General features: G+C 39.2%; 1 protein-coding gene across 2 annotated transcripts in view; it reads right to left on the bottom strand.

Moving 5' to 3' along the window:
- The window catches only part of crocc2 (ciliary rootlet coiled-coil, rootletin family member 2), a 224,487-nt gene that overhangs the window by 178,108 nt on the left and 20,891 nt on the right, over window positions 1–25,488 (bottom strand). For both annotated transcript variants that reach the window (XM_051922722.1, XM_051922721.1), the window contains exon 2: window positions 18,925–19,075. In XM_051922722.1, coding sequence (XP_051778682.1) covers window positions 18,925–19,075 — 151 coding nt within the window. The remainder of the gene's footprint in view (window positions 1–18,924; window positions 19,076–25,488) is intronic.

Below are 25,488 nucleotides of genomic sequence, written 5' to 3'. Positions count from 1 at the left end.
TGGAGGAGGCACAAGCCCTCCTCCGGTCCTCCTGGACATCCCGGCCGGGCATGAACCCCAGCCGGGTGCCACACCATTTATTTATTTTTAACTAAATTTAGCATAATATCTTATTTACCTTTCCCATTGGTTCTGAGTATTACCCACATTTTGAGACTGTTATGCCAATTTGAACTTCTAAATCCTTTTTGCAGACCAGCAGCACCCATCTTTTATATATACAGTATATATTTTTTTATTACCTGCAGGTTGCACTTCGTGCTTGTCTACATATTAAATTGCATTTGCACTTTCAAAATTTGTTCAGTTTTGTCAAGACAGATCATGTCTCTTTTTTTTTTTTTTTAAACTTTTGCATCATGCAGTATACATCATTAACAAAAGAAACATTTTAAATACAGTATATGTGACTAAAATATCTAAATTGAAAAAGAGTTTCATTTTAGTATATTGCTCTGAAATATTGCATTGGGTTAATTCTGAATGACCAAAATTAGTTTTTAATTTCTGGCTTGAACTCCCATCCCAACAATAAGTGTGGATGTTTATTTATTTATTTATTTTTTTTAATACTGGAGTTTTCTGCCACTAGACTGACCAGAGTGCATTGGTGTAGCAAGTGATGGACGGCCACCACATTGAGAGATGGTTCCTGTCTTGTACCCAGTGCTGATCACACAACCCTAAAAGAGTTCAAAGAATGACTTGTATGAAGAAATGAAAGATAAAAATAGAGATCAACAAAAAGTTGGAGAGTGATCTATAATTCAAAGTAAGTGCCTCTGTCAGTTTTCATATTTAGCTTAAGAATGTGATTATATTAATTACAAGAATATTAAAATGGAAGACACCGAGCTACAAGAAGAACATTCTTCAAAGAATGTCAGGGTTTATGTTGACATAATGTTCTCTTCCTGCAGGCAATGTGCTGAAGCAATTAAGAAAGCTAATAAATTGTTACACTGTATCATAAAAACTGTAGGTTATAAATCAATGAAGGCACTGCTCAAACTTTACAATGGCTTAGGTCATGATGATATTTAGAAAAAATAAAAAAAATAGCTGCATTACAGGAGGAAACAGGTGCATCCTTGAACTCAAAGGGCATGTCCCAGTACTTTATTAGGGACCTTTATGTTTTTTGCCTGCTCTAGAGAAGTCTTTGTGAAGACCTACTCTTCAAATTCCCAATGACATTAATACAGTGAATCCCGAATAATTTTTGCAGTGAAACTATAAAATCTTCCTCTGAAACAATGGGTGGAAAAATATGAGAAAGTGTATTCTAATAAGAATTCAAGGAGCATTTCACTCCACAGATGAAAGCAGGCAAGATACCAGAATTATCTGACTGATAATTGGAAAGTGACAGGACTCATTTAAGCTTCCTTAAGTATTGCCTCTAATTTCTCTAGCAAAGAGAAGATGTCACTACAAAGTGTAAGCTAGAAAACACAAGCTTGTTTTGCTATGACGTGTTAATGAAAACTGTAAAACTTTATAAAACTTTGACAGTTTTTAACATTGACAAAGTATAAGAATAGCTATCACTTCAGTCCCTACACAGTGGGTCTAGGTCTGTCTCCGCAAATCCGCTCAAAAGGAGAGAAACAATCTTGGACTGAGTGAGCACCAGCCCCTTTAAGGGGGGGACACACCCACACTTGCTCAGACCATTTCAGTTTATTGTCACCTATCAACCTAACCCACATACCTTTGATAATGTAGGAGGAAAGCTAGAGTGCCCAGAGGAAAACATACAGGCACGGGAAGAAGGTGCAGGTGAAACGTGTAGGTGAAACGTGTAGAAGAGCACAGCATGAAACTAATGGTTTTTGAGTGGTGGAGCAACAGCACTAACCATGTGGCATTGTGCCACTCTAGAGTACCTGGGGCCAAAGAGCAGTGACATATTTTGTGGTGTACCTATGGTACATATGTATACTAAATGCTCAAGTAAATAAAAGTGCAGAGCAATCCACTGATAACCACTTGATGGAGAACATGCCCAAATGGAAGGCATGCCTGATGAACATACCAGAAAGACACAAAGAGGTAACAAGAGTATGCTAGTAATGACAAGATGATGCCTTTGTTTATGATGAATTTAACTCTCATCTCTAGATCAGCTTCTAGTGCATCTTTGCCAGTGGTCAGAGATGTCATGGAGTCTGAATGGATCTTCTTAACTTATTCAAATTAGCTGCAAGGAGCTTTGCTCATACATCTAGAACCTGTGAGAAAAGCGCTATATAAATGTAAAGAATTATTATTATTATTGTTAGTGTACACTGGTAGCAATGGAAGTTGTCAAGCTGAAGACAGAATCCTTCCATGCAATGTTAGCTTTAGTGTCTCAAGATTTGACTGAGATGTGCTGGCCACCAGAAAGGTTGTAGCTGCTGTAATATTCAAAGTGAAAGTCGACCATTGTCGACATGTCATTAAGTTGCTTATTACATTCGCTTTTGTTTCCATGCATTATTCTTTTTTATTTTCATCCATCCATCCATCCATCCATCCATCCATCCATCCATTTTCTAACCCGCTGAATCCGAACACAGGGTCACGGGGGTCTGCTGGAGCCAATCCCAGCCAACACAGGGCATAAGGCAGGAAACAATCCCGGGCAGGGTGCCAACCCACCGCAGGACACACACAAACACACCCACACACCAAGCACACACTAGGGCCAATTTAGAATCGCCAATCCACCTAACCTGCATGTCTTTGGACTGTGGGAGGAAACCGGAGCGCCCGGAGGAAACCCACGCAGACACGGGGAGAACATAGCGAACCTGGGTCTCCTAACTGCGAGGCAGCAGCCCTACCACTGCGCCACCGTGCCGCCCAGATTTTTTTTAATCATTCTGTGTTATCACTTGTCGCTGCACATACTGCACATGTCATGTGATCCTTGACATTTTGGTGTCTGATATAATAAAATGGCAGCTTATACTAATCAAATGCCCTAAAAGTCTCATGAGAAACAGAGGTTTGGGAATGCCCATAAGGCATGTGCTTACATGCAATCATGTTAGAATGATTCAGACCTTTGTTTCCTCTTAAGTTCCTAGTCTTTCTAACTATTAGGCCAATTTAAGCAAATCTGGTGAAGGTTTGGGAGACTCTTGAAATCAACCAAAAATTCTCTCAGAAATGAAGAATTCCTCCAAATTATCAGACAGAAGGTATGGCAGTGCAAGGCTTCATGCTTACCATTTTGCAAATTGGTAGCCATATACTATAATTAACAAGGCTGACCCTATCACTTATATGTGAAGTCATTTTAGAGTTATGGTGTTATGTTTTTTTATCCAAAACCAAAAACATTTCAATTCCTATTCTTGATCAGCTAAAAGTACTGCCTGTTGTACATGGTGAGCCAGAATATAAAATATGAAAGTACAGGACTCTTGGTGACATGATTCATGAGCCCAGCTCACAATTCACTGGAGAGGCAATGGGCCAGAGGACCAGCTCTGGGTTCCTGTGGAAGATTCACACACACTCAATCTACTTTGTCAGTTGTACAAAAAAAATAACCTTTTCTAGCCAGATGGATGCATTTGGAGGAGAACTCTGGTAGGAAGGCATTATTAATATTCATTTATTACATTTGATTTTGTTTCTATGTGTTATTAATTTTTGTTTTAATTTATTTTTTTCTTGGTACTTCAGTACATCACTGTGTCACCAATTTCTATAATTGTTTTTCATGGTTGCTGCCTACTATGTTTATTTTCTGTTTTATTGCTTTTGTTATTGGTGAATTATTGATCATATGTTTATTTTAATTATGCATTTTCTGCATTTCTATATTTTTGGTTAATTTTGTTCTATTTATTTATTTGTATTTTCTAAGTGGGGGTGTTTATAGTAATGTGTTGCATCAATGCTAGGGCCCATACCCAGCCTAGAAAAAGCAGGCTAAGAAATAAGCCCTATGTGGTTTTTTAATTTATAATTGGGAGTACAGTATTGATTTTCTTTTTGGATTTACTAATTTGGCTAATGTTTTGCTCAGTTTATTGGATTCTTCCTCTGGATTGTGTTTTGGAACTCATTTTCCTTGGATTCCCTATTAGGTACCTTTCTTTGTTGCTCTTTTGAGCATTTATATTATATTTTGTTATATGGTTTGGCGACGGTGGCACTGACCAGAAAGCAGGAGACACAGATGGAGGTAGCAGAGTTAAAGATGTTAAGATTTGCATTGGGTGTGACAAGGATGGACAGGATTAGAAATGAGTACATTAGAGGGTCAGCTCAAGTTGGATGGTTTGGAGTCAGAGAGGTGAGATTGCATTGGTTTGGACATGTGCAGAGGAGAGATGCTGAGTATATTGGGAAAAGGAGGCTAAGGATAGAGCTGCCAGGTAAGAGAAAAAGAGGAAGGCCTAAGAGAAGGTTTATGGATGTGGTGAGAGAGGACATGCAGGGGATGGGTGTAACAGAGCAAGATGCAGAGGACAGAAAGATATGGAAGATGATCCGCTGTGGCAACCCGTAACTGGAGCAGCTGAAAGATGAAGATGTTATATTTTCCCTTTTGTATGAATGAATAACCACTTTTTATAAAGATTCTCATTTTGACTTCTTCTTACAAGTCTCTTTTACAAGAATCTTTTTACAAGCTTCCCCACTGCCTAACTTGTCTTGGTGAGACCTATGCTAGGATAGGTCACTGAGGTTTCTGGGATGTTGTCTGGATGTTTTTTGAGGCTTCACCAGGTTTTTTTTTTTTTTTTGCTATATTGTGATGCTAGAATCATAAAATGTGCCTGGTTGCTGTGTTGCTTGGTCGGTTGCTGAGTACATGATGCACATGAACTTCAATGGTCATGAAATATAAAATAACATCTGAAGAAAGCCCAGATGTCTCCATTTATGTTTACCAGCTCCTGAATGTGCAACCTGAAGTAACTATTGACTGGCTGTATGACAGTCTGGTATGTGAGCTGCTAAGTTCAGGTCTGCAAAGCACTGTAGAGTGTTGACAGAGAATTCTGTCACTAACTATGCATAAACAAATAATTTACTCAGGCCGCCAGTCACCTGTATATCAGTGGGAGTACATGTGAGGCATAAAGTTTATCGGTTTTGTTTTCATTAAATATTAAAGTTTCAGCTTGAACAGTGTTATCCCACACCTCTACATCCATTATTGGTGTATAGTCTGAATACAAACCTCCAGGTATCTCTTTGTAATTCATCAACAGAAATGTGTATTTACCAAACATTTTGTGCTTGTTCACACTACCAGGCTATCACAAGCAGTCCGCATCTGCAAATGTACTCTGGGGTCCAAAATGGTACCTTGGTTTTGAGACTGGGTTTTCATGAGTTGGCCAAACAATTGATTTAGGTATGCAAAATTGAAATTACAAAAGAAGTTTGGAGGTCTGCAACTTTCTTTGTTTGTATTTAAAAATATTTATGCATCCAGATACAATACAATTAAATTAAACAAATTTTTTATATTAAGTGTTAATGGATTTTGTTTTGTTTTTTGTTGAAGTAGAATAACTATTTAATACAACATAGTTTGTACTGAAGGGTGGAGACAGATGTATGGATAATTTATTGATAAGAGAAGTGGGCTAATGAGCAGTAAGATAAGCACAGTATTTCTGAATATATTAGAAAAATAGTTTGTTATTGTTTACTTATGTATTTTGAGGATGCACCTGTAAGCAACTCTTTTTGCAATGGTGTGTTAGAGTGACAATCCTTTTCTCAAAATGCAAAAAACATGACTATTAACTGTGACGTTTTGGTAGCAGGGGTGGGATGACCAGTAAGAACAAATGTCTGGTGACAAGAAGGACAAGTATGTGGCCACAAAAACTATAAGTCCCAGAAGATGAGGTTTGAGAAACCGGAGAAGAAGATGATGACTATAAACAATTTGGCACACTTCACAGTCCAGGAGCAGCTTGGTTATCACTTGCAGAACTAGCTGCAGAAGTGGAAGCTGTGGCACTGTTTTAAAAAATAGAGACAAAAGGAATGTTTTCTAAATTAACTTTGAGGCTTGAGATGGCAACACTTCAATAAGAGCCTCAGAATAGAACTACCTACTACAGCATTTGGGCTCATCCTACAGACCTCCCTCCCAAGTCAGTTTCAAAAACACAGCACCAAAGAGCACTGGTAGAGGTCAACCAAACACCATTTTCCATTGAAAGGGTTTTTCGAGAAGAACCTAAGATGTTAGCCTATCAAGATGGGGAAGATATGGGAAATTACTTGCTCTGTTTTGAATGACTGGCCAAAACTTGGAAATGGCCAGAGGAACAGTGAGCATGAAGACTCATACCTTTGTTACGAGGAAAAGGCATATACTACAATGGATGAAGAAAAATTGGAGGATTACAGTGAACTGAAAACTGAAAGAAGTTTCAATTGGTTAAGGTCAGAGGCTTCCCAGGTCCTCCCTGCGTGGAGTTTGCATGTTCTCCCCGTGTCTGCGTGAGTTTCCTCCAGGCGCTCCGGTTTCCTCCCACAGTCCAAAGACATGCAGGTTAGGTGGATTGGCGATTCTAAATTGGCCCTAGTGTGTGCTTGGTGTGTGGGGTGTGTTTGTGTGTGTCCTGCGGTGGGTTGGCACCCTGCCCAGGACTGGTTCCTGCCTTGTGCCCTGTGTTGGCTGGGATTGGCTCCAGCAGACCCCCGTGACCCTGTGTTTGGATTCAGTGGGTTGGAAAATGGATGGATGGATAAGTTCAGAGGGAGTGAATTTCCTACTGAGACAAGGTGATAGAAAAACTTCTCATTTTGGACCAGCTGCTTTGTGCCCTCCCATATGATATGATACAGGTTAAAGAACATGAGCTGAAAGAGTTCACTGTGATCATCCTCTTTAACCAAAGGTAACCGAGAAGACATGAGTCAACAAAAAACTTAAGGGAACCCATTTGGACAAGGTAATAAGACAGTCAGCAAAAACACTGAGAATGTTGGCAAGCGAATGATACGTTTTTATTGTCAACAGCTTGGACATAAAACTTCTGTATTACCAATATAGAAGCCAAAATTAACTGGATTTTGTTGTGTACCAAGAATGGAAGAATTCTTATAGGGAATTAATAAAACTAACATTGCCTATTTGCTAGTGGCTATTAATGGAAAGGTACTTCCCTTGATTATTGTTGTGGCACTCTGCACCTGCACATGTTGAGGAGTAGTTTCTACTGTTGTATTGTATTTCCAAGGTGGCAATATGGCGCACTTCACAGTCCAGGAGCAGCTTGGTTATCACCTGCAGAACTAGCTGCAGAAGTGCAAGCTGGCAATGACAGAAGATGGGAATGACAGATTGGCCATCTAGTTCTGTGAAGAGGATTACTTGCATTCTATTTTGTGTGTTGTATTTACCCCCCTATTTGGCACACATTGTAAGCCCAACCTACCTGGAAGGTAGGTCTCTCTCTTAATTGCTCTTCCCAAGATTTCTTATTTTCCTACAATAGTTTTTTTTTTTTTTTTTTGGAAATTTTTTGTTGTCTTCCTAGGGAATCAAGGCTGCAGTGCCTTCACAAAACAGGGCCTGTTAATGCTCATTGAGGAGTTCCTTTTGAGATTTTTGGGTTATACAAGAAACAAATTGTTGTTGATGTTACATAAACAATTGTTAGACACAGGTAGCTCCATCTCTTCCTTAAAAAACTTCAGGTTTGAGACTACATTTTTTTATGTTAAGTCAGGACATATTTAATGTATACACAGAGATCATAAAAATGAGTCTATAGTAAAGGTGGTAGTGGAAGTCAATGATCAACTGTAAATGATGAAGGTTTGTGTGGTAGAAAATTTGCCTTCTGATATGATATTAAGGAGGATCTGTGCTTATAAGACTTGCTAAAGGGGTGCAATACGATGAAATGCTAAAATTGAATTTAAAAAAGTATTCTGTCCAGTGGTAACTTGGGCACAAGCGAAGGCAGGATTGCAACCCCTACCTGATCTATATGACAGTTTAATTGAGAATGGAACTAAAACAGTTTTTATTTCTATTGACACCATGCATATACCTGTATGTCAACTGAAAGATACAGACTTGGCAATGTTCCTGCAACTCCCTAATATAATCTAAAAGATCCCAGTTTGTAAAGTTAACAAACTAGAAGACCCTCCATTGCTTTTTGATGTGACTGTGCTCATGTGCATTCACAAGTGAAGAGAGCAGTTGATAAAAGGCAAAAACACACATCTGTAAAAATAATCAAAAGTGCCACTTGCCTGTTCCTGGTTTACAGTTCAGTAACTAGACAGCAAGTAGCAGCTACCGACATATCTAACGTACCTTCTTCCTGTTCAAAGTGCTGTAAAATATTTCATGGAATAGGTCATAGGTAACATAACTGATGGCAAAGTGTTTGTTGGAAAGGCTCACTAGTATGGAGTTTGGCACTGTTCCTAGCCCAGTGTATCAGACCATTCCCTAATCCTCAGTTCTATTATAATTAATGACCTGGGTGCATTTCTTGATCTTTCTAGGACTCTTCACCAAATTTTTCACTGTCAATTTTAGACCAAATACAATCAGTGATCCCAATTCACGATATTTTACTCTATTGCATGGTTATAATTTCCTGAAGAAGTTAGCAGAATACAAATACGACAGAATCAGAGCTGAGCATGTGGCAATGCTGTTGTAAAGATAAGGATATTTGCCATCAAAGCAGTTGATCTGGGTTTTGATTACTGACTGTTACACTTATCTGTTGCTTTAATCAGAGAGTTCCCTCACTATTTTGTAATGGCTCCAAGCCACCCTCAGGTGGGGCCATATTGTTTCTGGAGCTATTTTTTTGCAATTTGGGGTCACTAGTGTAATAAAATGATCGTTCACACTGTAATATTTCATGACTTATCCTTCTGCAGGCTGCTCCCTACTACACCCTGGGGCTGCATTGAGATGCAGTTTAGCCCGTATTCTGAGGTGGACGATCCCTGAGTTATCCTCCATTTTTTTTGAAAATATAAGTAGCTGTTTTTTGTTTGTTGCTGGAACAAACACACAATGTGATATCAGCTGAGCTTTATTTGTTTAGATACACACTTGTATTGTTTGAATACAACATTTTTAACAATTAAAGCAGTGGCGAGGGTCACAACATGTTTGCAAATTGAAGTTGATTATCCATCTGTCTTGGACTACAGCACTTCAGCACCACCATATTTTTAAGTTAATTCCTCCTGGCCCATTCTACTAATGGTTTTTGAGTGGTGGAGCAACAGCACTAACCATGTGGCATTGTGCCACTCTAGAGTACCTGGGGCCAAAGAGCAGTGACATATTTTGTGGTGTACCTATGGTACATATGTATACTAAATGCTCAAGTAAATAAAAGTGCAGAGCAATCCACTGATAACCACTTGATGGAGAACATGCCCAAATGGAAGGCATGCCTGATGAACATACCAGAAAGACACAAAGAGGTAACAAGAGTATGCTAGTAATGACAAGATGATGCCTTTGTTTATGATGAATTTAACTCTCATCTCTAGATCAGCTTCTAGTGCATCTTTGCCAGTGGTCAGAGATGTCATGGAGTCTGAATGGATCTTCTTAACTTATTCAAATTAGCTGCAAGGAGCTTTGCTCATACATCTAGAACCTGTGAGAAAAGCGCTATATAAATGTAAAGAATTATTATTATTATTGTTAGTGTACACTGGTAGCAATGGAAGTTGTCAAGCTGAAGACAGAATCCTTCCATGCAATGTTAGCTTTAGTGTCTCAAGATTTGACTGAGATGTGCTGGCCACCAGAAAGGTTGTAGCTGCTGTAATATTCAAAGTGAAAAGTCGACCATTGTCGACATGTCATTAAGTTGCTTATTACATTCGCTTTTGTTTCCATGCATTATTCTTTTTTATTTTCATCCATCCATCCATCCATCCATCCATCCATCCATCCATTTTCTAACCCGCTGAATCCGAACACAGGGTCACGGGGGTCTGCTGGAGCCAATCCCAGCCAACACAGGGCATAAGGCAGGAAACAATCCCGGGCAGGGTGCCAACCCACCGCAGGACACACACAAACACACCCACACACCAAGCACACACTAGGGCCAATTTAGAATCGCCAATCCACCTAACCTGCATGTCTTTGGACTGTGGGAGGAAACCGGAGCGCCCGGAGGAAACCCACGCAGACACGGGGAGAACATAGCGAACCTGGGTCTCCTAACTGCGAGGCAGCAGCCCCTACCACTGCGCCACCGTGCCGCCCAGATTTTTTTTAATCATTCTGTGTTATCACTTGTCGCTGCACATACTGCACATGTCATGTGATCCTTGACATTTTGGTGTCTGATATAATAAAATGGCAGCTTATACTAATCAAATGCCCTAAAAGTCTCATGAGAAACAGAGGTTTGGGAATGCCCATAAGGCATGTGCTTACATGCAATCATGTTAGAATGATTCAGACCTTTGTTTCCTCTTAAGTTCCTAGTCTTTCTAACTATTAGGCCAATTTAAGCAAATCTGGTGAAGGTTTGGGAGACTCTTGAAATCAACCAAAAATTCTCTCAGAAATGAAGAATTCCTCCAAATTATCAGACAGAAGGTATGGCAGTGCAAGGCTTCATGCTTACCATTTTGCAAATTGGTAGCCATATACTATAATTAACAAGGCTGACCCTATCACTTATATGTGAAGTCATTTTAGAGTTATGGTGTTATGTTTTTTTATCCAAAACCAAAAACATTTCAATTCCTATTCTTGATCAGCTAAAAGTACTGCCTGTTGTACATGGTGAGCCAGAATATAAAATATGAAAGTACAGGACTCTTGGTGACATGATTCATGAGCCCAGCTCACAATTCACTGGAGAGGCAATGGGCCAGAGGACCAGCTCTGGGTTCCTGTGGAAGATTCACACACACTCAATCTACTTTGTCAGTTGTACAAAAAAAATAACCTTTTCTAGCCAGATGGATGCATTTGGAGGAGAACTCTGGTAGGAAGGCATTATTAATATTCATTTATTACATTTGATTTTGTTTCTATGTGTTATTAATTTTTGTTTTAATTTATTTTTTTCTTGGTACTTCAGTACATCACTGTGTCACCAATTTCTATAATTGTTTTTCATGGTTGCTGCCTACTATGTTTATTTTCTGTTTTATTGCTTTTGTTATTGGTGAATTATTGATCATATGTTTATTTTAATTATGCATTTTCTGCATTTCTATATTTTTGGTTAATTTTGTTCTATTTATTTATTTGTATTTTCTAAGTGGGGGTGTTTATAGTAATGTGTTGCATCAATGCTAGGGCCCATACCCAGCCTAGAAAAAGCAGGCTAAGAAATAAGCCCTATGTGGTTTTTTAATTTATAATTGGGAGTACAGTATTGATTTTCTTTTTGGATTTACTAATTTGGCTAATGTTTTGCTCAGTTTATTGGATTCTTCCTCTGGATTGTGTTTTGGAACTCATTTTCCTTGGATTCCCTATTAGGTACCTTTCTTTGTTGCTCTTTTGAGCATTTATATTATATTTTGTTATATGGTTTGGCGACGGTGGCACTGACCAGAAAGCAGGAGACACAGATGGAGGTAGCAGAGTTAAAGATGTTAAGATTTGCATTGGGTGTGACAAGGATGGACAGGATTAGAAATGAGTACATTAGAGGGTCAGCTCAAGTTGGATGGTTTGGAGTCAGAGAGGTGAGATTGCATTGGTTTGGACATGTGCAGAGGAGAGATGCTGAGTATATTGGGAAAAGGAGGCTAAGGATAGAGCTGCCAGGTAAGAGAAAAAGAGGAAGGCCTAAGAGAAGGTTTATGGATGTGGTGAGAGAGGACATGCAGGGGATGGGTGTAACAGAGCAAGATGCAGAGGACAGAAAGATATGGAAGATGATCCGCTGTGGCAACCCGTAACTGGAGCAGCTGAAAGATGAAGATGTTATATTTTCCCTTTTGTATGAATGAATAACCACTTTTTATAAAGATTCTCATTTTGACTTCTTCTTACAAGTCTCTTTTACAAGAATCTTTTTACAAGCTTCCCCACTGCCTAACTTGTCTTGGTGAGACCTATGCTAGGATAGGTCACTGAGGTTTCTGGGATGTTGTCTGGATGTTTTTTGAGGCTTCACCAGGTTTTTTTTTTTTTTTTTGCTATATTGTGATGCTAGAATCATAAAATGTGCCTGGTTGCTGTGTTGCTTGGTCGGTTGCTGAGTACATGATGCACATGAACTTCAATGGTCATGAAATATAAAATAACATCTGAAGAAAGCCCAGATGTCTCCATTTATGTTTACCAGCTCCTGAATGTGCAACCTGAAGTAACTATTGACTGGCTGTATGACAGTCTGGTATGTGAGCTGCTAAGTTCAGGTCTGCAAAGCACTGTAGAGTGTTGACAGAGAATTCTGTCACTAACTATGCATAAACAAATAATTTACTCAGGCCGCCAGTCACCTGTATATCAGTGGGAGTACATGTGAGGCATAAAGTTTATCGGTTTTGTTTTCATTAAATATTAAAGTTTCAGCTTGAACAGTGTTATCCCACACCTCTACATCCATTATTGGTGTATAGTCTGAATACAAACCTCCAGGTATCTCTTTGTAATTCATCAACAGAAATGTGTATTTACCAAACATTTTGTGCTTGTTCACACTACCAGGCTATCACAAGCAGTCCGCATCTGCAAATGTACTCTGGGGTCCAAAATGGTACCTTGGTTTTGAGACTGGGTTTTCATGAGTTGGCCAAACAATTGATTTAGGTATGCAAAATTGAAATTACAAAAGAAGTTTGGAGGTCTGCAACTTTCTTTGTTTGTATTTAAAAATATTTATGCATCCAGATACAATACAATTAAATTAAACAAATTTTTATATTAAGTGTTAATGGATTTTGTTTTGTTTTTTGTTGAAGTAGAATAACTATTTAATACAACATAGTTTGTACTGAAGGGTGGAGACAGATGTATGGATAATTTATTGATAAGAGAAGTGGGCTAATGAGCAGTAAGATAAGCACAGTATTTCTGAATATATTAGAAAAATAGTTTGTTATTGTTTACTTATGTATTTTGAGGATGCACCTGTAAGCAACTCTTTTTGCAATGGTGTGTTAGAGTGACAATCCTTTTCTCAAAATGCAAAAAAACATGACTATTAACTGTGACGTTTTGGTAGCAGGGGTGGGATGACCAGTAAGAACAAATGTCTGGTGACAAGAAGGACAAGTATGTGGCCACAAAAACTATAAGTCCCAGAAGATGAGGTTTGAGAAACCGGAGAAGAAGATGATGACTATAAACAATTTGGCACACTTCACAGTCCAGGAGCAGCTTGGTTATCACTTGCAGAACTAGCTGCAGAAGTGGAAGCTGTGGCACTGTTTTAAAAAATAGAGACAAAAGGAATGTTTTCTAAATTAACTTTGAGGCTTGAGATGGCAACACTTCAATAAGAGCCTCAGAATAGAACTACCTACTACAGCATTTGGGCTCATCCTACAGACCTCCCCTCCCAAGTCAGTTTCAAAAACACAGCACCAAAGAGCACTGGTAGAGGTCAACCAAACACCATTTTCCATTGAAAGGGTTTTTCGAGAAGAACCTAAGATGTTAGCCTATCAAGATGGGGAAGATATGGGAAATTACTTGCTCTGTTTTGAATGACTGGCCAAAACTTGGAAATGGCCAGAGGAACAGTGAGCATGAAGACTCATACCTTTGTTACGAGGAAAAGGCATATACTACAATGGATGAAGAAAAATTGGAGGATTACAGTGAACTGAAAACTGAAAGAAGTTTCAATTGGTTAAGGTCAGAGGCTTCCCAGGTCCTCCCTGCGTGGAGTTTGCATGTTCTCCCCGTGTCTGCGTGAGTTTCCTCCAGGCGCTCCGGTTTCCTCCCACAGTCCAAAGACATGCAGGTTAGGTGGATTGGCGATTCTAAATTGGCCCTAGTGTGTGCTTGGTGTGTGGGTGTGTTTGTGTGTGTCCTGCGGTGGGTTGGCACCCTGCCCAGGACTGGTTCCTGCCTTGTGCCCTGTGTTGGCTGGGATTGGCTCCAGCAGACCCCCGTGACCCTGTGTTTGGATTCAGTGGGTTGGAAAATGGATGGATGGATAAGTTCAGAGGGAGTGAATTTCCTACTGAGACAAGGTGATAGAAAAACTTCTCATTTTGGACCAGCTGCTTTGTGCCCTCCCATATGATATGATACAGGTTAAAGAACATGAGCTGAAAGAGTTCACTGTGATCATCCTCTTTAACCAAGGTAACCGAGAAGACATGAGTCAACAAAAAACTTAAGGGAACCCATTTGGACAAGGTAATAAGACAGTCAGCAAAAACACTGAGAATGTTGGCAAGCGAATGATACGTTTTTATTGTCAACAGCTTGGACATAAAACTTCTGTATTACCAATATAGAAGCCAAAATTAACTGGATTTTGTTGTGTACCAAGAATGGAAGAATTCTTATAGGGAATTAATAAAACTAACATTGCCTATTTGCTAGTGGCTATTAATGGAAAGGTACTTCCCTTGATTATTGTTGTGGCACTCTGCACCTGCACATGTTGAGGAGTAGTTTCTACTGTTGTATTGTATTTCCAAGGTGGCAATATGGCGCACTTCACAGTCCAGGAGCAGCTTGGTTATCACCTGCAGAACTAGCTGCAGAAGTGCAAGCTGGCAATGACAGAAGATGGGAATGACAGATTGGCCATCTAGTTCTGTGAAGAGGATTACTTGCATTCTATTTTGTGTGTTGTATTTACCCCCCTATTTGGCACACATTGTAAGCCCAACCTACCTGGAAGGTAGGTCTCTCTCTTAATTGCTCTTCCCAAGATTTCTTATTTTCCTACAATAGTTTTTTTTTTTTTTTTTGGAAATTTTTTGTTGTCTTCCTAGGGAATCAAGGCTGCAGTGCCTTCACAAAACAGGGCCTGTTAATGCTCATTGAGGAGTTCCTTTTGAGATTTTTGGGTTATACAAGAAACAAATTGTTGTTGATGTTACATAAACAATTGTTAGACACAGGTAGCTCCATCTCTTCCTTAAAAAACTTCAGGTTTGAGACTACATTTTTTTATGTTAAGTCAGGACATATTTAATGTATACACAGAGATCATAAAAATGAGTCTATAGTAAAGGTGGTAGTGGAAGTCAATGATCAACTGTAAATGATGAAGGTTTGTGTGGTAGAAAATTTGCCTTCTGATATGATATTAAGGAGGATCTGTGCTTATAAGACTTGCTAAAGGGGTGCAATACGATGAAATGCTAAAATTGAATTTAAAAAAGTATTCTGTCCAGTGGTAACTTGGGCACAAGCGAAGGCAGGATTGCAACCCCTACCTGATCTATATGACAGTTTAATTGAGAATGGAACTAAAAGCTGTAAAAGAAAATCGCAGCGGAAAAATGCTTTGATAAATATATAGGGTCTCTAGAGCCTAAATGTAATGTGTCTGGTTTGGAAATTAGTGGGTGGGAAGAACCTAATAATTCTAGTAAATTTCAGGTGGCTGATCCATCTTTAAAATCTCTGTGGAACAGAACAGGTGGGGGAAAAAAAAGCCTGACTCTGAAAACAATTGAAAAATAATTGTTTTTGCTGAAAATTAGTTACTTTATGTTAAAAATGGTGATACCAAACAATTAGTGGTCCCAGGGTACTGTAAACCATTAATTTTGCATCTAGCTTGTACTGCCACTTAGAACACTACAGAACTTACTTGAGTAGAGACCTTGCAAACTTTCACAAATGAGTCTTCCAGAGGGCACTGCTTCCATGACTTCCACGTATTGTGTACCAGGCTTTTAGTAAAAGCCTACATTCAGAAAAGGGATTCTCTTTATTGTGGCTTACTGATAGGAGGTTGCTAACTAAACATCAACATTTTGGTGCAAGGGATCAAGAGGGAAGACTGGTGCTAAATACACTAGAGCAGCAGCTGCTATGTATGCCGCCATGCTTTAGACCTTTTTTTTTTTGTTTTTTTTTTGTTCTCTAAGCCCAAGGTGCTTTCTTACTTAAAGAATAATTTATGCAGAAAAGAAAAGCAGCTGTCTCTTAACTTTCATTGTTTTGACTGGATGAAACACATGTTTGCTAAAATAGGTGACAAAAAAGCAGTGCTTAACTAAGTAAGTTCAATTCACATGCTAGTTCGATTCACACATGCCACTCTGAGCTAGTTACTTTAGCTATGTGCTATCTAATTGTAAAAACAAATATAAATAAGTAAACAAATAAGTAAATAAATAAATAAAAGCAAGCTTAGCAAACAATTGTATTGTATACTGATCTTGCCAGTATACTATAATACTACTACGACTACTACTACTACTAATAATAATAATAATAATAATAACCAGCAAATGACTGTTGACACCTTTTGCCTTTCAGATAAAGGAATTTGAAGAGTAGCCCTTTCCTGACACCTCCTGGGAAGACATGAGATTACAGGCTTTCCTGCCTTGCTCTTTTTGATAACATTGATAGCATTCCCAGATTCTCCTGGTTATCTCTCCATATCCTAAACCAGTCACATGGGTGTTTCGGTAACTGCCATACAATGTTAATTTCAGCCTTGTACCTGACACTGCAGAGTTAGGCTTTGGCTTCTCATGACCCTATGTGGCAATTAGCAGGTTCACAAACTTCTTTACAGGTTACTTATGGTAATGTTCAATGTGTAAGATGATAGGAGTTATAAATATTAACAAATATGAAATACTTTGAGAATCTGACTTCTTCGAAAAGTATTGAATATAGTAAATAACCACTAGTTGAATAAATTGTCTTGAACCAAGTGTATGCATTAGTGTGCCTTGCGATTGACTATTCAGTTTGGCTAGGATAGGCTCTGCCCCGCCGACCCAGAACTGAATTAAATTGCATTGAGAATTGTATGTTATTTCTGTATGATGCTTTTCACAGGTTGGTTTAGAGAAGCACACAAATGTGAAATTAGTAAAGTAATGAAAGGCATTTGTGGCAGCGATGAAAGAGTGGTTGTTTAGCGATCATAGTCACTTTGGAGGACAATATAAAACACATTAAAATGAAAAAACAAATGAAATGTCTTTTAAATTAAGTATTTAGTAAAAGGCCCTGTATTAAATAATACAAGTTTGACAAACAAGCAGAGACCATTTAGTCCATCAGGTTAATCTTCTTATATAATACGCTACCATATTTGTTTATTTGTCTGTCCAGGATTTTAAATCACCCGTAGCTCGCAAACCGTTTGACCTATTGACCTGAAATTTGGTACACATATACTACGTGACCTCTACTTTCAGGGTGATGATTTTTATTCCTCTTTGTATTTTATTTTATGGTAGAATCAACTCTCTGCAACCGCCAGCAAGGCGGCCATGCAGCACAGGTGTGTGGGCACCTTTCTCATCCCTACCACCTTCGCCGTCACTTCCCTTACCTCTTCAAATTGTAAATCATTTTTACAATCATTGGAAAATGGATGGATGGATGGATCTCCTGCATAACAACTCATTCACTTTATCTTAACAGTTTTTATTTCTATTGACACCATGCATATACCTGTATGTCAACTGAAAGATACAGACTTGGCAATGTTCCTGCAACTCCCTAATATAATCTAAAAGATCCCAGTTTGTAAAGTTAACAAACTAGAAGACCCTCCATTGCTTTTTGATGTGACTGTGCTCATGTGCATTCACAAGTGAAGAGAGCAGTTGATAAAAGGCAAAAACACACATCTGTAAAAATAATCAAAAGTGCCACTTGCCTGTTCCTGGTTTACAGTTCAGTAACTAGACAGCAAGTAGCAGCTACCGACATATCTAACGTACCTTCTTCCTGTTCAAAGTGCTGTAAAATATTTCATGGAATAGGTCATAGGTAACATAACTGATGGCAAAGTGTTTGTTGGAAAGGCTCACTAGTATGGAGTTTGGCACTGTTCCTAGCCCAGTGTATCAGACCATTCCCTAATCCTCAGTTCTATTATAATTAATGACCTGGGTGCATTTCTTGATCTTTCTAGGACTCTTCACCAAATTTTTCACTGTCAATTTTAGACCAAATACAATCAGTGATCCCAATTCACGATATTTTACTCTATTGCATGGTTATAATTTCCTGAAGAAGTTAGCAGAATACAAATACGACAGAATCAGAGCTGAGCATGTGGCAATGCTGTTGTAAAGATAAGGATATTTGCCATCAAAGCAGTTGATCTGGGTTTGATTACTGACTGTTACACTTATCTGTTGCTTTAATCAGAGAGTTCCCTCACTATTTTGTAATGGCTCCAAGCCACCCTCAGGTGGGGCCATATTGTTTCTGGAGCTATTTTTTTGCAATTTGGGGTCACTAGTGTAATAAAATGATCGTTCACACTGTAATATTTCATGACTTATCCTTCTGCAGGCTGCTCCCTACTACACCCTGGGGCTGCATTGAGATGCAGTTTAGCCCGTATTCTGAGGTGGACGATCCCTGAGTTATCCTCCATTTTTTTTGAAAATATAAGTAGCTGTTTTTTGTTTGTTGCTGGAACAAACACACAATGTGATATCAGCTGAGCTTTATTTGTTTAGATACACACTTGTATTGTTTGAATACAACATTTTTAACAATTAAAGCAGTGGCGAGGGTCACAACATGTTTGCAAATTGAAGTTGATTATCCATCTGTCTTGGACTACAGCACTTCAGCACCACCATATTTTTAAGTTAATTCCTCCTGGCCCATTCTAGGTACTTTTGTTGCTCTTAGCCAAGGTGGTGCACCCCATAACAGCAAATGAACTAATACTGATGAATGCCAAGTAACAGAGGAAAGAAGAAACACCAACTCTCTGCTGATGATATTATCAAAAATCTTATAAACATGATATATAAAATACAACAAAAGTGAGCACACCACAATACCTTTGGAGCTTTCTTCTGTCAGGTTGCGAGTAACAATTTCTCTAATGCGAACTGGAATAGGTGTTGCAGGGCTGCCCTGCACCTCTCCTCGGACCATCAAAGATTTCTCTTCTCCACTGCTGTCAGGATTCAGCACCGTGTCCTCCAGTTTCTGTTCAGGAACACAAAACCAGAAGAGGATTTGTGAAATGTGCAACATGACCACCCCACCACTGCCCTTCAGAAACACCACAATGAGGCCTAGGTTAACTATTGGTATCAAGATCAGTGGAGTTGGTACAGTGGATTGAGGCTGTTATTTTAAAAAGAGTTCAACAAGAACACAGTTGCAAACTTAAGTTGTAAATTTCACACAAACATAACATTAGTTTTTATTTGTTTTTTTTTGTTTACATGGAAAACCATAACCACATGGAATAAGAATAAGATACCAAGTAGTGTGGTGGACAACAGAACTTTAGGAACCTTCAAAACTCAACTTGATGTTATTTTGAAGGAATGATAGGACTGGTGAGTTTGAATGTGTTGAATGGCCTGTTCTCGTCTAGATTATTCTAATGTTTGAATTGGAAACCTGAGGTCACTTTACAAAGGTGTGATGGGCAGCACCAGTCACATTGTAACACATTTATTTACATAATTCTTTTTTTTTTTTTTTTTTTAAAGGCAAGTCAAGTTTTGAAGGTCCCTAAGTAGAAATATCTTACTGGACTGCTTGATAATTTTTGTACAAATCTATGGTTCTGTCTGTGAAGAAATGATTTCTAACATAAGTTTGAAATTTACCCTTAATGAACATCCAGCTATTCCTTGTTAAACCTGAAGAACTTGTTTCAAATTAGCATCTGGTACCTACTCTAGTAATTCCCCTAATAATTTTAAACACTTTAAGTGTGTAACCTCCTAATCTCCATTTGATTAAACTGAGAATGTTCAAATTCTTTAATTTCTTGGGAATTCTTAGAATCAGTACTAGGGATGATTTATCTTTTCGTAGCACAGGGCCATAATTGTCACAGGAACTTGAAACCTGAAAGTTTAATACTGCAATGAAGAGCACTGCAAAAAATAAATAAATAAATAAAAAAAAGCTATAGTTGTGTTCACTATGAAAGACACTATATAAAAAGAGGAATGGCAGCTTGTTTTCAAATTACATCAAGTTTTGAATGAATTCTGCACTCTTACTTATTTATCATGCTACCTTCTTAAGCCTCCAGGTACTACTAACCACAACTCAGTGTAAAAATAATCAGTGGAGAGATACAAAACCTGTCTACAGTGTGAAAGTTGATACAGCATCTTTAGTCACTTTTATGCTTTTCCTAAGAAAGATACAAAACAATAGTGTGTTCTTATGGCAATGACAAGGTTCAACAAAATTGGCATTTCTAGTGAGGGCGTCAGGAACCTTTACAATTATTTGTTTTATTTTCAAACTTTCAACAATATAATTGTAGTTTGTGCCTTTTCTGAGTTATGTGTACTATTTAAAAGCACTACTGACTTAAAGGGGCGTCTGGCCCTGCAGTGGTTAGCACTCCTGCTTCATGGGTCCAGCATCCTAGACTTGAATATTGTGCCCATTTGTTGTCAGTGTGAATATTGCACATTCTCCCCGTGTCTGCTGCTGTCTCCCTTTGGGTACTCCAGATTTGATATAGGACAGGTTGATCAGCAGTTTTTAGACTGTGTTGGATGAGCACCCTATCCAGTGTTGTCTCTGCCCCTGACCTGGATTAAATAGGCTTAGAAATGTGTGCATGTATAAATACACAACTGGTTTAAGATCTGAACTGGTTTAAGATATGTTAGGCTTTCATTGCTTTGTGATGGTGGTCAACATAAAATAAACATAGATTCAAAATATGGTCCTTTTTTCAAAATCAGTTCCACTCCTTCACAGCCTCACCTGCTACCAGTGGCATTTCCGCATTAAGGACCAGTAGGGCACATCCCCACCAGATGTTGTGCAAAATAAGTACTAATCTTCCCTCAGTAATTTCATTTATTATTACAATATTTATCTTAACCCTCAGCTTCATCTTCTTAAGCAATGTTTTTTTCAATGTTCTATGAATTACTCAATGTAACTACTTATATAGAATAATGTAGCCTTTTCTAGTCTGTGACATTGTCTTCCTGCTAGCTACTGCAATCCGACTTCCGGCTGAGGGGCTCGACCAATTGGCCCTCCAGTGTTATCAATACCTTTGGAAATGTGTGCACACGTGCAGAATGAACATTCAAGTTTAGCAATTGGCTTTGCATGTCATCTTCTATATTTAAATGAGAACTACCTGTTGTTTCTTTTTTTCTTTTTTTTTTAACCTATTCACTCTTCTGGTACCAGCTTTTCCCAGTCAAGGCAATCCAAAAAAGTCCAGGATCATTTGTTCTTTAAAAGGTAGCCACAATAATTAAAAAAAAAATAATAATAATAGAGATTAATATCAGGACTGCATCATACATAACACATTACACTGCATGTCGATTTTCACTCACAACTGAACAGGACCACATTAAATTTGGATAAATCCAGGCACCCCCGGTGACCTAGGTATGAATTACTACTGAACGTGTAATGTGTAGTTTGGGGTGAGCAGAGCACGATCTGCTTGTTCTTCATTTACTTTTTTTTTTTTTTTTACCTCCGTGCTAAACTTGGTGTATTTTCCAGAGCACCAATTGTTCTGAAGCCCTCACTTTACTTCACATTTAGATCTATATGGTTGTATTTTGTTAGAAGATGATGATGATAATATCACAATGATCCTGATGCCAGATAATCCTTCATCTTCTTCTTCTTTCGGCTGCTCCTGTTAGGGGTCGCCACAGTGGATCATCTTCTTCCATATCTTTCTGTCCTCTGTATCTTGTTCTGTTACACCCATCACCTGCATGTCCTCTCTCACCACATCCATAAACCTTCCCTTAGGCCTTCCTTTTTTTCTTTTGCCTGTCAGCTCTATCCTTAGCATCCTCCTGCCAATATACTCAGCATCTCTCCTCTGTCCAAACCAGTGCAATCTCGCCTCTCTGACTTTGTCTCCCAACCATCCAACTTGAGCTGACCCTCTAATGTACTCATTTCTAATCCTATCAATCCTCGTCAGACCCAATGCAAATCTTAGCATCTTTAACTCTGCTACCTCCAGCTCTGTCTTCTGCTTTCTGGTCAGTGCCACCGTCTCCAACTTATATAACATAGCTGGTCTCACTACCGTCCTGTAGACCTTCCCTTTTACTCTTGCTGATATCTGTTTGTCACAAATCACTCCTGACACTCTTCTCCACCCATTCCACCCTGCCTGCACTCTTTTTCACCTTTCTTCCATAATCCCCATTACTCTGTACTGTTGATCCCAAGTATTTAAACTCATCCACCTTTGCCAACTCTACTCCTTGCATCCTCACCATTCCACTGACCTCCCTCTCATTTACACACATGTGGGACTCCTGTCTAATCTCGTTTGTCAACCTGTCCATCGCCATTGCAAATAAGAAAGGGCTCAGAGCCGATCCCTGATGTAATCCCACCTCCACATTGAATGCATCTGTCACTCCCACCACAGACCTCACCATGGTCACACTTCCCTCGTACATATCCTGTACAACTCGTACATACTTCTCTGCCACTCCCGACTTCCTCATACAATACCAAAACTCCTCTCGAGGCACCCTGTCATATGCTTTCTCCAGGTCCACAAAGACACAATGCAACTCCTTCTGGCCTTCTCTATACTTCTCCATCAACACCCTTAAAGCAAACATCGCATCTGTGGTGCTTCTTCTTGACATGAAATCATACTGTTGCTCACTAATCATCACCTCACTTCTTAACCTAGCTTCCACTACTCTTTGCCATAACTTCATGCTGTGGCTCATCAATTTTATCCTCCTGTAGTTACTACAGTCCTGCACATCCCCTTTATTCTTAAATATCCTCTCACTTTCCAAGATTCCATTAAACAATCTGGTTAAAAACTCTACTGCCATCTCACCTAAACACCTCCAGGCTTCCACAGATATGTCATCTGGACCAACAGCTTTTCTATTCTTCATTCTCTTACTACATCTGCTGTAGTTTCCCAACTGTTTGGTAATTCTTCACTACCACCCAGTGACTGCCTCACCTTCTCCCTAAACTCAACCTTGCAGTCTTCCTTTCTCAACTTCCACCATTTTGATTCTTGGCTCTGCCCTCACTCTCTTCCTCTTCTTGATCTCCAACATAATCCTACAGACCACCATCTTATGCTGCTTAACTACACTTTCCCCTGCCACCACTTTGCAGTCTTCAATCTCCTTCAGATTGACTCTTCTGCATAGGATGTAATCTACCTGTGTTTTTCCTTGTCTTCTTAGAGAGTCAAGGCTGGGGGTCTGTCAAGAGGCAGGGCCTGTTAAAGCCCATTGTGGCACTTCTTGTGTGATTTTGGGCTATACAAAAATAAATTGTATTGTATTGTACCTTTGTGCATCTTCCTCCACTCTTGTACGTCACCCTCTTCTTAAAATATGTATTCACCATAGCCATGTCCATCCTTTTGACAAAATCCACTATCCTCTGATCTTCTTCATTCCTCTCCTTTACACCACACCTACCCACCACCTCCTCATCTCCTCTGTTCCCTTCACCAACATGTCCATTGAAATCCGCTCCAATCACCACTTTCTATCCCTTGGTTCATCACTTCATCCATCTCACTCCAAAAATCTTCTTTCTCATCCATTGCACACCCAACTTGTGGGGCATATGCACTAACAACATTCATCATCACATCTCCAATTTCCACCTTCTTAATCATTACTCTGTCTGACACTCTTTTCACCTCCAAAACACTCTTGATACACTGTTCCTTCAGAATAACCCCTACTCCATTTCTGCTCCTATCCACACCATGATAGAACAATTTGAATCCACCTCCAATCCACCTGGCCTTACTCCCCTTCCTTTAGTCTCTTGCACGCACAATATATCAACCTTCCTTCTCCCCATCATATCTGCTAACTCTCTCCCCTTACCAGCCATACTGCCAATATTCAAAGTTCCTACCCTCAGTTCCACTCTCTTTACCATCCTCCTCTCCTCCTGCCTCTGGACACGTCTCCCCCTTTTCTTCTCCTTCTTCGGCCGACAGTAGCCCAATTTCTGCCAGCATCCTGTTGGCTAACAGTACTGGTGGCGGTCGTTGTTAACCCGGTGCTAGACCAATTCGGTATGGAAATTTGTATTGTTGTCCGCATATTGATTTGGTAAAATTTTATACTGGATGCCCTTCCTGACGTAACCCTCCCCATTTATCCAGGCTTGGGACCGGCATGAAGAAACACAGTAGTTTGTGCATACCCTGTGACAACATCACCATTATTTGATTTTTTTTTTTTGTAATGTGAAAGATGCGACAATTGCATGTTTTAGTAGTCATTAGCAAAAGCGGGATGGATAAGTTCCTGCAAACATTAGAAAGGTCTGCATACATGAAGAGAAAATTCTAGTATTGCCCCATCACAGTTTTCATGCTATAAATACCACTGCCCTTTACACTTTTCCCAACCAGCACTTCCATGCACATTCCATTGCTAAAATCCCTTGCAGCTCTGTGGTCAGAAACTCCAAAAGCAAAGCACCGAGTGAAAATCATCCTCAATGTCAACATTTCAAGAGTATCTCCCAGTAATCAACACCCTCACAGAGTACTTCTCATAGCCAAAAGCATTTCCTTACAGGTGGTGACCCTTAAGCACCACCTTCTAACTGCACCCACGGCCACCTTGTCCATAAGCCAAACTACACAATTACCTAGAGCAGTACTTGTACAAGGGAGGCCAAATTTACCACTATACTGTGAAATATTAGGAAATTGATGGTAATGCATGCCATTCTGCCAAGCTCTGTCTAATCTTTTTGAATGGCTGAGCAATGGCTCACTTCCTTCTCAAGCTGCCCACCCTGACTATATGGCACTGGTGCCATTTCTGATCAGCAGGGTGTGACATTGTTCACCAACAGTGAAATGCAGCATATTAAAATGACCAAAACAGAAAAATAAGAGAATATTAAAAAGAAATGCAGTCCAGAAACACAAAGTCTCCTTCTTAAAATACATTGTCTCAAACGGTAACAATAAAATTCAATATCTCCAGGAGAATGCACCTTCTCAAAGCTAAAACCGATAAAAGTAGCATGCCAGTATTAATGGACTTACTACAGTTTCTATCGAGCATAAACTGCCACACAAAATTGAAAGTGAAGGTGTAGTTAAGATATTTGCAGCCATGAGTGACCATTAATGTCTGGCGTGCACAGTTTTAAAAAGTGAGTATAATAATATTCATTCATGCAATGATTTTTTTAAGTTGTTTAAGTACACTGGCAGGCTGGTTTGTTCAGAAATTGTGTACCTATAGACTTCACAGTCTCAGTCAGTTGACACACAAGGGGCATTACCAAGGGATTTGCAGTGGTGCAGTATGTGTGCATCAGACCAACACTAAAGCCTCAGAAATCCAGCAGAGCTCAACCTGGCCACCAAGTGTGCCCAAGAAACACACTTACCA

This window comes from Erpetoichthys calabaricus, chromosome 2 (genome assembly GCF_900747795.2).
Source record: "Erpetoichthys calabaricus chromosome 2, fErpCal1.3, whole genome shotgun sequence".
Taxonomy (NCBI): domain Eukaryota; kingdom Metazoa; phylum Chordata; class Cladistia; order Polypteriformes; family Polypteridae; genus Erpetoichthys; species Erpetoichthys calabaricus.
Note: the sequence above shows the minus strand (reverse complement) of the source record. Positions and strands in the feature narration are given on the sequence as shown.